General features: G+C 31.3%; 1 protein-coding gene across 33 annotated transcripts in view; it reads right to left on the bottom strand.

The window, feature by feature from the left end:
• LOC116769155 (protein tramtrack, beta isoform) overlaps nucleotides 1–13,870 on the bottom strand; it is a 102,067-nt gene that overhangs the window by 65,519 nt on the left and 22,678 nt on the right. Inside the window, exon 5 of one of the 33 annotated variants that reach the window (XM_061527582.1) lies at nucleotides 43–441. The exons of 28 other annotated variants lie outside the window; for them this stretch is intronic. In XM_061527582.1, coding sequence (XP_061383566.1) covers nucleotides 92–441 — 350 coding nt within the window. In that variant the 3' untranslated portion in view covers nucleotides 43–91. Of the gene's footprint in view, nucleotides 1–42; nucleotides 442–2,029; nucleotides 2,855–3,578; nucleotides 4,109–10,524; nucleotides 10,800–13,279; nucleotides 13,588–13,870 lie in introns of those variants that run through there. 4 more of the 33 variants (XM_061527575.1, XM_061527703.1, XM_061527661.1 and 1 more) reach the window with 4 other exon arrangements.

The raw sequence follows: 13,870 nt of genomic DNA, 5'->3' as shown, positions 1-13,870 counted from the left end.
AATATTTAAGTTCTATTTTTTCGGAATTTTTACAAAAACTGCATCAATGGTAGTTCCCCTTTGGTTGTTGGGTTGTTTGTTAGTTGGCCTACTATAACCCCAGTACTAGTCCAGTAGTTGTTAGTTGGTCTACTATAGTTGATTGATGAGTGCTAGTCAATCCCCCCGTCGAAGTTGGTGGAAGTACAGCTAGCGAATCAATGAGCATATTGTTACGTTTGGCTTTTTGTCGTGCTCGGTACTCTCTCTGGTATTCCGCGTTTGTTTTCCTCGTCCTCCTAAAAGAATTAGCGGTCGTAGAAGGATCACTAGTTCTATACAATGACTCTTTTTCCTGCTCCGCTCGCTTCCGTGCTCTGTAATCACGGTAATATTGTGCAGTTTTCCGTCGTGGACCTCTTAAACCAGTGGAAGTGCTTGTGGTTGCCTCATCGTCACGCCCTGGAAAATACAATTAATAATGTATGTGAATACGTCACAATGTAATTTCAAAAGAGAAAACCTAACAATCAATGATATTAAAAGAGACGTACCTTGACATAAATTTAAATGCGTCGCATTGTTCGTGGGATTATTTTCACCCTGTTTTGACAATTGTTATCCAGTAAAATTTAAAATAAATTATTGCCCTATTAACTTATATGTGTATCAAATCAAACTAATAAATTATGAATGTTTATAAATAAATGAATATAGAAGAACAAGTACGTATTTCAGCTAATTTCACGACGCTCACACTGTTTACTTCGTTGCATAGCAAGTATACCATATGCAGGGGGTTAGAATATACGCACTCACTCTCTTTCTCTCTCCTGCTTTCTACATTTGTGTATCTTTCCTTCTATCTCCCTTTTGCGTTGAAATATTGGACACTACTCGTTGGCCTGTGCCAGGTATATTCAAGAAATATGCCACGTATTCCATAATCACTGTCTATTTTATCCCTTCCCCCCAACCCAGGAGCATTGAAATTTTAACACATTGGTGCTTTTATACACCTCCATGGTAGCAGTTAACTTTTAACGCAACATTGTTGGAAGTTGCATAAGAAGTTACAATTCAATAAACGATTATGATGAATGTATTATACATCAAAACAGATCTTTTACTAAAAATTTTCTTATTTATGTAATGTTTTTAATGAATAGCGAAAATAAATATTATTCACTATAACATAAAAAAAAAAAATCTTTTTTACTTTGAACATTGTGAGTAATAAAATATACATATATAATATATATAGAATTATAAATATTAGCAAAACCTTTGACACCCCTAAACCGTGTCGATATTCCGAAAAAAAAAAATCTAGTTGAATAATCAAAAATATGTCTATTAAAACAAATAGAATTCTGGTTTCACAAGTTTCACTATTAACTTAAGTTTTTACTACGTATAATAGACATCTTTTTTTATTAGAACCCTACCACTTCTGCCAACTTTATCTTTGTCTTATTTTTAGCTTTTTTGGATTGGCTTTATTAATTTTTGACTTTTATATTTTCATACTATTCAAAATTTTTACGTATGGAAAAATTTAAGTGCTTTTTTTTCATTCAAAAATTTCTCTTTCATTTAATGGAAATGTATTGTTTCAGCAAAATATGTATTTTTATTAAATACATCATTACAATTAAATTTAAAAAAATCATAATAGAAGTGTTTTTATTTTGGCTCGATTCTTCTTTATATCCCTAGTTGGGAATGTTAATTCTATTGAAAATATACTTGTTATTTGATAGTTTCCTTTTAAGATGAAATAAACAAATTTTGTGGGTCAACTTCAAAATTCTTATCTCATTTTTAAATATATTACTTATTTATATAACAAAATGATCAAAATTAAGAATTAATTAAGCTTTGTGGATATTGAAATTGTATAATTTTTTATGTTTATAATAAAATATTTAAATAGACAAATAAAAATTCAAACTATACTTATTAAGTAAAATAGCATAACAAAACAAAAAAAAACACCTAAAAAGCTTTAGATTTACTGACAAAGGATGGTAGATGAACAAAAAAATCGTAATTAGGTAAGCAAAATTTAATTCATATACATAGCAGTATATAATAAAATAAAAAAGTAGATACAAACGATAGTCGAAAATAACATGTTTAATAAAAAAAAATGCATTCTAATGAATGTATATATAATAGGGGCTCATAATTTATTATCTAAAAATATCACCAAATTACGTATCGCATCAATATATCACCGAAAGCCTATGACGTCTAAATAGCACAGCTCTTCCAATTATTTACATAAAATTTTAGAGATCATTAAAAATAATAGTTATACATTCATCTTAATTAATTAACATATAATATAATAGTGTTGCTATAAATTTAAAAACTATTACGAAATCTTATAACGCACCGTCTTTGAAACATTCAGATTTAGGTCGTGTGGCTTAACATCGTTTAGGATAACTTAAAATATTTTTAAAAATTATATCTACGTAATACTAATGATCCTTTTTATCTTCACCGGGTCGAAGCCAGAGGTCCGTTTTTGGAAGGATTCTAGGGAAATTTAAGGAGTGAAAAGCTAAGGAGGCTCTCGGTGAAGTTAGAGGGGTGGAGGGTATAGCTGTTACTGTTGGGAAATTGAGGGTTTGAGATCTGGGTCGCAGTTGAACGAAGGCACCGTTACCACATCTAGCGTGCGATGGTGGAGCATGGTTGTGAGAGTCTCCAGAAGCCACCAGTTTGCCTGATATCAGACGGACCCTTGCTCTACAGCCCATGTGTTTCGATGAACAGTAGAAGAACCTCCCACCAACTTGAGAGTACGTGAAACCTTTCAACACCAGTATGTACTTTCCCTTCTCCGTCGGAATGAACTGTACATCTGAAATAGTGAGTTGATTATAATAACGATGTGTTAAGAGCGTGAAATAAAATTAAGCATAATCAGTGTAACCATAGATGAGGTCCATTTGATATAATTAAAAACATATTAGGTGGTGACGTAAAAATGAAAATTCAATTTTTCTGACAAAAAAAAATTTTCATTTTTACGTAAACACAGATATTGATCCGAACTTAAAATTATAAAGTCTAAGTGATTGTAATAAATAAAAAGAAATTTAATAATTATTTACACATTCTGTTTGATTGAATAATTCAAGTCAGCCCGTCCACTTATGCAGTTCAGTGTAACAAGATGTACGCAGCCAGCGCATCTTGTGTTTGGCTAAAAGAGACTCACTGATGTTATAAGTTTTGGAGTAATAATAGCCAATAACAGACGGAGATAAGCTGACTTTATGGAACACCCAGTATCATGAGAGGGTTTTACAAAAACGTGACAGATCTTGTTTTGTTACAAAATTAATATATTTTATTTTGGATGTTTTTCCTTCGGGCAGATTTCCTAAGTATTTCATCAAATCACTTTACGATATCTTATATAAGGAAGCTTAATATTCTCTTATAAAGTTATTATTGTATTGTTATTAAAATATGTAATAATATATTTTATAAAAAAAATACTATATCGATGGCTTGGTAGGACTTTTCGCGTCGGTTAACGATGTGTCCAAATATTTGTGACACTAATAAAAATATCAAGATAATACTAATGATTATTTATTACGTTAATGACATAATTACAAGAAAAAAATTAAAATCATTACAAAATAATTTCAATAATATTAAAAGCTATTTTAATTAAATGCAACTTACTTCAATTATATATGTAGGTATAATTAACTTATTTCTAAAGACAATATATCGTCTATCGACACCTTAAAAATTTTAAGTTTACTACTCCTTAACCATAAATTCAACACGTTTAAACTGTACGTCATAAGGTTGATAAAATGAACTCATACTAAGCACGTACAAACTATTCGTATATCTAGGTATTACAGCTTAATGTAGTTGCCATTATTAACGATGTATCTCGGTGGCGGGTGCGTGTGGTCGGTGCACACTTTAGTAATGGTACCATCCTCAGAACGACGGATCCTCGCTGAACAACCCTGAGCCTTCGACGAACAGAACCAGTGGTTGCTGTAGTTGATCTGCGAGTAAGTATACCCATCCAGCATAAGCAGATATTTCTTGCCACTCCTCGTTGGGATCATGATTGCTTCGCTCTCTGTAAAAAAGAGATTAAATGGTCACTAAAATAATAAAACTTTATTATATAGAAATCTTTTTCATATTATCATAATTATAAATTAAATATCGTTCACGCAACAGGTAAGTGAAAACATCTCGGACACATCGGCAGGTCTGTGCAAAATAAAATTCCGTACGACGCTCGTTACTTTAATAAATTCCTTTCTTTACTTACAGCCATAGTTTTATAATGTAAAAATAATATTATCAATAAAGCTTAATTTCAATTATATAAGTAGGAAAAAGTTTTTAAACAGGAAAATCTTTTAATATCTAAACTAAATTACCTAGTGATCGTTGAACAAGCGACATAAAACGTACAATTTTTTGCGTACGCATATAGTATGAAAAAACATTTTATATAAATTTCTACCATAATATAATTCTCTTTATTCAGTATATTGCTTGGTGAGGCTCTGAGCGTGAAGTGAAAACTATAATATCACTTTCCTCTGTTATTGTAATATGAGCTGGAAAATTTTATTACTGTTGTGAATCTGAGAATACATAGCTATACAATATGAATAAAATTCCTAATCACTTGGTGTTGGTATCTTGATAGCCTTAAGGCTGTTAAAACGACTTTATTTAAGTTAAACCGTAAACTGAAACTGGGAGTGTAGGTTACTGTGACTTTAATTTACACTCTCAAGCCCTAAAATACACCCTGTTAAGATAATCATTATTCATATTGCGTGAATTTCTTTTTAACTTATTATCTACAAATGCAGTACATAATATTTTTATAGCACACAGACTTAAATTAAGGCCCGTTTTATCGGCGACTAGGAACATAATATTTTGTACATCTTAAATATATGGAAGCACTTATAAGCCACTTATTTTATTAAACTAAACATTAAGTTGTACGAATGCTTACCAATACTAATACTTACACTTAATGGCATGTTTCATTATGTCAAGTTCCATTTATTTAAAAAATAAAAATTTAATTGTACAATAAATTGAACTTTTGATCGCAAACGGCGATGTGGGTAGATATGAATAGTTAGAGAAACAAGCTATTTGTTTCTTCAAAGCTCTAAAGCAAGCGAACATAGAGTGCGTAAGTAAATTATTTACGTGACAACAATTTAATTAAATATATATAATAACAAAACAAATACTATTTTTTTAAGTACTTTTGAAAAAACTTAAACATTAATCACGCATTTTGTTTAATTGTTCTCTTGAAATTTATTCAGTTCAGTAATGAAATTTTTAATTCGCATCATAAGACGTACATAGTTCACATAGTAACTTTGAAAGTTATATGAATTTTATTCAAATCTTTGGTAGGACTTTAAAAATACTGACAAACTACCGTGAAAAACTCACAACCATGTACAATTGACTAATAAAAAAGTCAATATTCATAGCGATAATAGGTAATTAATAAAGAAGTCCTTTACGAATATTGCATATACTTAATACTATTATATACGTATGTATATAATTTAAGTTAATCTTATTGAAAAACTGAATTTCATAATAAACCTCAAATAACTTTACAAGTATGATGAAAATAAAAAAATAATAGCTCAATTTTTGGTTTCCATTTTGTTTTTCAACTCTACGTATCGATTAGGTAGAGTGAGTGCGTTCAAATCTAGACAAATAAAAGGTTAAATCTTAAACCAAATATATCATAACTCATCTCAATAGAGTTATTTCTTAAGTGTTCGTGAAAATCTTGACAGTGTTTATATTAATTTTCGTTGATATATTAATTCATTTCATTCAATCATTCGAACATTGATGCAGAGCTATCTCCAAATCATAGAACGAGAACTGTCGGTCCCTCAGTCCGCTGAACTCGGTGATGATACGAAAGCCATCTGAAAGAATATACACGAAATATATTAAACTAGCACATTGTAAATATTTGAATTATTACATTTGATGTTGAATTAAAAACCTTAATTTTTCTCATTTATTATATTTCGTTTTTCACTTTTTACATGTAACGTAACTAACGTAGATTATCATTGAAATACTTTATATACAAATAACAGTACATATTCTGTTTATGTATTAACATTATCTTAATATAAAAAAATATAATTTTTATATAACATATAACTCTTATGTATTAAATATTTACTAATTGGTCCGTTTCGTATCTTATTGGAAGTTTAAATAATCGAGATTTTTTTTTAAATATATTATACAATAAAAAACAACTAATCAATGTATTATAATATCAAATGTAAATCGTGTATTTATTAACGATCAACAAACATACGATACGCTGAATTTGTAAAACCATCTCAAAAAGATTTTTAACCTATCTAAATACATTGGGATTGAGACCAACATGTATGATTCTAAATTAATAGTTACATCTTTTTTTTATATTAAAATAAAATTATTAATATCGTTGCTTGTTTTCAACTGCTATGAAATTGACTAAAGAGGTTTTCAATCGATAAGTTTAAAATTTTTTTTGTTTTATTTGAGGTTTCAACACTTAATAAAATGTCGATCAATCTGGAATACAATAGCCACCCTTACCACAAGTTTGCACGTTCAAAGTACATACGAAGACATTAAAGTTTTCATTGATAAATCCTAGCGCTTTTATAGTTAACACAGGTTTAAATGAAAATTATATTTTTCGGATTACTACGCGTATTTTATTATTTTTAAAACTACACACTCCCGATATTTCGGTTACTTTGCAGCAATCGTGATCCGTGATCCGTGAAATAATAAAATACCCGTAGTAATCCGAAAAATATTCGTTTAATTTAAATGAATACTCGCGAAAGTTTTAGATCTCATTATAAACGCAGGCTTATGAATTTTAAACTGGAAACTATCCGTTTGTAGTTCGAAGATGCAAACTTGTAGTAACACTACAGGCTGTAGGTAACTGGCCCACTTAAATTGTGGTCAAAGATCATATAAAAAACGTTAGTTTGAAACATAATATAATCCACTTTTAACTGTGAATATAGAAATGGCACTATTGCTTATCGTTTCGAAGTTATAAAAAAATATGAAATAGATAAAAATATACTTTCTATTAGGTACTATTTAGACATAAGACTATTTGAATAATTCCCTAGGTTTTAGCACCTTTTAATGCCAACCTAAATTAAAGTCCATTACGACAATTTGTGCCCTAAATACGTCACAATGATATAAGTATTTTATACAAATGTTTATAAAAATCGCACTCAAGCAGGTTCCCTATTCACGAATGCATTAATTCTAATCATCAATTATTTTTTTTATAAAAAAATATACAAACAATAATTACATTTTACATATAATTGTTAATTTTTCAAGCTCGCTAAATATTAATATATATTATAATTTAATATTTACGTTGTTAGCTTCTAACTATAAAAATCTCAGTCGTAAGTACTTACATTGATTCAATGTAAATAAAATATAACATGTCTATAGGTACGTTATAACTTTTTAGTGATAAACACTGGAGTTAATGTTCGTGTACTGATTATACTATTTGACGTAAAAAAAATAATTCTATAACCTGTAACATACAATTATATTATTCTTAATGTATTATATATGTGTGTTTCATTCACTTCATCGTGATAGCTGTTAAATATAAATTCGTTTTCTCATATTAATAAATCAATTAAATCAGCTTAGTTAATAAACATGATATGCAACGAAGTATCGTTAGTGAGGGTACATGATTAAAATTATCCATGGATAAGAGTATCCATTACAACAAACGCTAGCTGTGGTTGTGGAAGCCATAGCTCTTCACCAGCACTCCATCGACTGTTGTTAGACTGGCTATACACTGTCTCCGTCTCTTTCTACCGCACACCCACCTGGTGCGTTCCCCTCTCGTTCTCTCTCTAATGAAATTCACTCCGTTGTAAATGATCATGGGATTCCCGCGTCGCGATATGACGTAACGGGCATCTGAAAAACACATTCTTGATGTTTCATTGTTTGCTGAGACGTTAAAATTAGTAATCCAATACTCGTTTAAATATATGGACTGGAAACTGTTGCTGAATACAGCGGACTCGGTAGATTATATATTTTTATTTTTATTAGTAACTTTAGTCCGATACAGGTTTGGTCAAAAATTTTTATAATGTTCTTGAAAATTGTATACAAATTAAGAAAAAAAATTTTTTTTTTGAGTACTGCATAAAAAATTATAAACATTATCAATTAAATGTGTTTAATATAAATATTAAATCACAAGTATTATTTATTGTTCTTGAATAATTTTCCTAATATATATAAATTATAAAACATTGTGTTCATCTGTAAATTGTAGTAAATTTTATTTAAAATCAGCAACTTAGTATATCTGAAAACTAAATGCATCCAAGGTGTCTCGTAGCTCGGAGTTTTTATTTAAATTCTTCTCATGTGGTAACAGTTTTTCCATTTGACATACTTTTGTGATAAATAATAATTAATTAAGAACTAATGTAGTACTAGCGCCATCTACTGCTGGGAGGACGCGACGTTTCTCACGCCTACGAGTCCAGACCCAATAATAATTTTTATTGTTTTCTTTGAGGGCGCTGTCATCAATCTGTCTCCTTGATTTACAATAAAAAATAGAACGAATATTGTTAATCTATAGTCATATATAAAATAAGTATTTATAGTTGCCACAAAGTCTTTAGGATAGCCAAAACTTAAGCCACATTTTTTTTGTTTAACATAAAATGTCTTACGTGTCTTAATAAAATTATGAAATTTGTTATATTTATATTCAGACTTTCTTAATTATATATATATATGTATATTTGATATGCGTATTAATAACTGCTCTTCCAGTTTGATCAAAATCTAGTCTCAAGCAGTATGTGTAACGGGCGACTCAATGTGAACGCGCTTCAAACAAGCTAATAACTCGGCTCCATTCTCACGGAACGGTGGACACGTCTTACGTATTTGAATAATTTTTTTTCTGACTGCATTATAATATTAAGATAATATAAACACTATCCGGCTGACCAAGATTGATGTAGAGAAATCTGGATCATAAGTGAGATAATATAAAGTACACATTCGATTACACTTAGGATTTAACATTTGACGAGTCTAAAAATCGACGTCATTTGAAATTACGCAAAAAATATCTCATAAATCGTTACAGAATCTATATATTTTTCTTTATCACTTCCGTTTTTTTCTACACTAAATCTTAATTCGCGGTTAAAATTAATAATTCTATAAATATTCATATAAAAGTTGACCCACTATAAAATAATGAGTAAAGAGTTTCCATTACTCTTAATTATTACTCAAGTGATTATGTTAATGTATTTATGATTAAGGAGGTTGAACGTAGATACCTTCACCGCTGTTATATTGTACTTCCTATCGGACACTTATTTAAATTTCAAATTATAATACTTTAATAAATATGGTTGCCTTATATGTGATTAAATTATTTTGTATTTGCATTAGATTTAGTACTAAAATGCGTTGCGAAATCACGATATCTTGTCGTTTTAGTTTCAACGAAATAAAGAATTTGTCACATTTACTTGAAATTTTATATACCGTCTCATAAAAGTTAGTAACTCTTAAAGTTTAAATAAAAAAAAATCTTTAAAAAATATATAATATCAAAACGTCAGAGAATCTCACCAATTATAAAATTTAAATCCGATCTAACATCTGTAGGTGCTGTCAATAAATAAGTTCAATAAAATTACTCTTCTTTTAAACCAGTTACCGTCAAAACCTTGTGAAACCGCATTCCCTTTACTAATACTACATTTACGTCAGGTATTCATTTTTTTTTTTTATCGAAATAACGAAGTATGGGCTAGACAAAAGACCGTTTATAATATAATATAAGGTTAATATAACCGTACTTAAAGTAGTGTTCAGACGTGGGATGATAGGAAACGTCTACCTGCGATTAGTACATTGAATACAATGGAAATTGGACAGCAACATTTTAAATAGAAATGTATTAAAAGGCTGAATGTCTAGATGGCCTTTTTTTGGTTCCCAGAACAAGCAGGTAGTTGGAACACCCTAGCCGCGCCCGGGCTGGTGCCATTCAAAACTGTTTGATTTCAAAACATTATTATTCAAGAATACAATTTGGCACATATTCACCTACAAAAAACTAATATTGACTAAACTGATACAACACATGTATACAACTCTTTATGAATTATAAAATAATATTTGTACTCCACATTAAGTTCACAATGAATCTCAGCTTCATTCACAAACGACACAGAAACTGTTCAAAATTAAACATAAATAATATTAAAATATTATAAAAGACTAGAATATTTGTTTGTAAATATTAAACGGGGAATGTGTCCGCGATACGTCTTAAGTACTAAACGGTTTAGAGTGTTTTAAATAACAGTGACACTGTAAAAAATAAATTATTTGGCCTAAATTTACAGTTTGGAACGACGGAGAATTCACTTAATCGGCAAAATATTCGTTAATAGTGGCTGTGCTGAAACCGCTGGATACTTTGGGCGGATGCGTGTGTTCCGGGGGCTGACCGAGGACTCTGTCGTACAAGGTCAGGATCGAGGCTGGGCAGTTCCTAGACTTCCTCGACGAGCAGTACCATAAGACTCGAGCTTTCTCGCGTTTTTTTCTCGAGTTAACGAAGTAAGTGTTGCCTTCGTAGAAAAGCAATTTCCCGCCTCTCGCTGTATACAGGTATCGAGCTCCACCTTGCAACACAATCACTCGTTAAAAGAGTTATCATCACTCGAGAAACCAAAAAATAAAAAGAAAATAACAAAAAAAAACATACCTTAAAATATGATTAGATGTCATGTCGTCGGTGGCGTGTTCGGGAATCACCGACTATCACTGGTAATCTGTTATGTGTCATTAACAAGAAACGATACGACTGTATACGACTGTCCAGCACGCCACCGACGACTGCGAGACGTATCACACGAGTATCCAAAATAATTGACCGTAGCATTTGTGTAATGTTTATTGATTAATATTAATATACCGGTTGGTGTACAACATGATATCCGTACCGTACATAGTGACTCAAACATAAGGCATTGCGTGGGAACGTGTTTCATATTCTAGGAATATCAAAGCATATCACATTAGTTCAACTAGGTCGTGACTAGCTCCATATTAAGTATAACATATTAAGTCTATCTATGATAATCACAGCCGCAAATTGAGACGCAGTAGACAGTCGCAGGTGTGCAGCGGCAGGACGGATATGCTGCAAGTGGAGGCATGAACCTTGCTGTTGCTGCGTCGACGCCATACCAACATCGAGCCGCAACCCGCCACTACAATAAAAACCTCGTTACCTAACATACTACAACTACAACTACAACTACGACTAACGCTAAGCTTAGTTATCATTAATACTATGACTATAGTCACGTAATATACAACTATTAAACCAAGAGAAACATCCCATTCCAATAATACAACATTTATTTCTATTTAATAACAGAATTAAATTCTATTATGTCGTAAATTTATGTAGATGAGTAAAGTAAGTCCTGTTGTAAACTTGTCAATATTATAAGGCAGGCGGAAGGGAGTTATTGCGTATGTTTTATGGGTGGGATGCTGTTATCGATTACCCCACGAGCTAGTCGCGCATGCCTCGCGCTGGCGATGGGGCTCGTGCTACCCCCATGATACCCCCGAGCCCTCACACCCTAGGACATATTTTTAATATTATATTCATGCTTACGTTGCGCCAATTCAGATTTACAGAACCAAGAACGGAGCCAAAAATAAATATTGGGTAGATAATTAGATTAATCCACGAAGCAAGCAGTCGCTGAAAACTTTACTAGTTATCTATTTTATAAAATAGATATATTATTTTTTTATTCGAGTAAAATGAGGCATTTAAAATATGCATATTAATAATTCAATGCAACTGTATATTTAAAAAGAAATCCTCCAAACGTTCACGTCCATATGATCGTTGTAGGGGAATAAAACACAAAACATCCAACCCATAGACATCTGAAACATAAGAAAGCGAAGGAGGTCGCTCGTTTTCCTCATAGCACACGCACACATCGCCGTCAGAAGGGACGTATATCAAAATTAGGGCATACAGGGTGTAACTAGGCTGTAGGAGACAGCACACAGCCGCACACCCATACAACCGGCTTGCCGAACTTTCTTTCATAACTTTGTTGCTGGTATTGATCCATCAACTGCGCAATTCATACTGATATTACAACAGATCGGGAAAACTACTTCAAAGTGTACCGCGACCTCCCAATCTGTATCCTATGACGATTCATGCTCCCCACGACTGCGGTGAACGAATAGGGGATATGACGAACTACGATTTGTTACACTTTGTTTATATATTAAATAGATATGAAATACGTATCTTCACGAAAAAGCATTCTTCATGAAAGGAGTATTTTTATCTGACCTCATTATTATATTAAAAATTAGGTCGATCCGGGGTTTCATAACTTCCCTGTTCTCTCTATTGTAAAGTAAATTAACGAATGAAACTTTAGCTTTAGCTTAGAAATATATATACATCCATTATTTTTTTTTTGAAAAAACAGTCATAGATAAATTAAAAACATATATATTTTTTTACAATATTTAATCAATTGTATCTATCGTTAACAAATTTATTAACAAAATTAATTTTCATTTCTGTTGAAATAAATTCCGTTATATTTCTAGTTAAGATCAAGGCTCCTCATTTTTTTGTACATTATCATTTAATAGTACTTATCACTAATTAACATAAATCAACTCAAACTAAATTTCAACCATTCGCTTTATGTAGACGTTAATAAAAAAAAAAACTTTAAAACAGTATTTTTTTTTCGGCCATTCGTGAGTACCAAAGAGGATTTAAGTTTGAAAAAGTTATATACAATTTAAGTCCACTTCACATCGGACTTTGTCCGTGTTTCGATTAATACATTCAATAAAAAAAAATAATGAAATATTAATGATATTAGTCTTTCCTTAATTAATATATGACGTCTTGTTTATACATTTATAATTGTACTCTTGATTTCAAAATTAAGTACGATTTGATTAAACAAAAAAAAATCTAAAAAAAAATCAAGATAAAAATGCATAAAAAAAGTTAAAAAAAAAACATTGAAACGGAGGTAAAAATAATAAGATAAAAAAAATACATACTGCACTCGGATAACAAGACGTTAGCCTTAATAACAGAACAATGTCGCTACCTGTATCTATGATACGCGTCTTTACGCCTGACATACTTGCCGTCTGGTGTGAAGTAATAGCTTGGTGGTGCGTGGATATGTCTCCCGCGCACCAGGAACAGTATGTCACCGTTGCCGGAACGCGCGGGGGCGGTTATGACGTCAGCGCGGCAGCCGGCCATGTCGCGTGACGAACAGTACCACTGCTTCCTGCCGTTAGCTTGTAAGTTCTTCAAGTAGAATGTATAGCCGTCGTGGAGGAGCAGAGACTTGCCGGTCCTCGATGGCACGTACACCGCCGGCGCAGATTCTGAACCCATCGGACAATATCAGCAACCAATATCAAAACACATCACCTAACACGACACTAATGTATAGAGATGGAGAAATGTCACACAAACGGATAATTTTTTTAATATTTATATTCACAAAAACTTACAATACATAATATAATAAAATACATTTATAAAAAATACAATCAACTCTCACAAATCCGACATCTGGATCAATTTGCTTTGTTATCATTTATTTGCGCTATTTGTAACATAAAACAAAACAACAGATGATATACCGAAATTAGTGAACACTGTCTG

Source organism: Danaus plexippus, chromosome 5 (assembly GCF_018135715.1).
Source record: "Danaus plexippus chromosome 5, MEX_DaPlex, whole genome shotgun sequence".
Classification (NCBI taxonomy): Eukaryota; Metazoa; Arthropoda; class Insecta; order Lepidoptera; family Nymphalidae; genus Danaus; species Danaus plexippus.
Note: the sequence above shows the minus strand (reverse complement) of the source record. Positions and strands in the feature narration are given on the sequence as shown.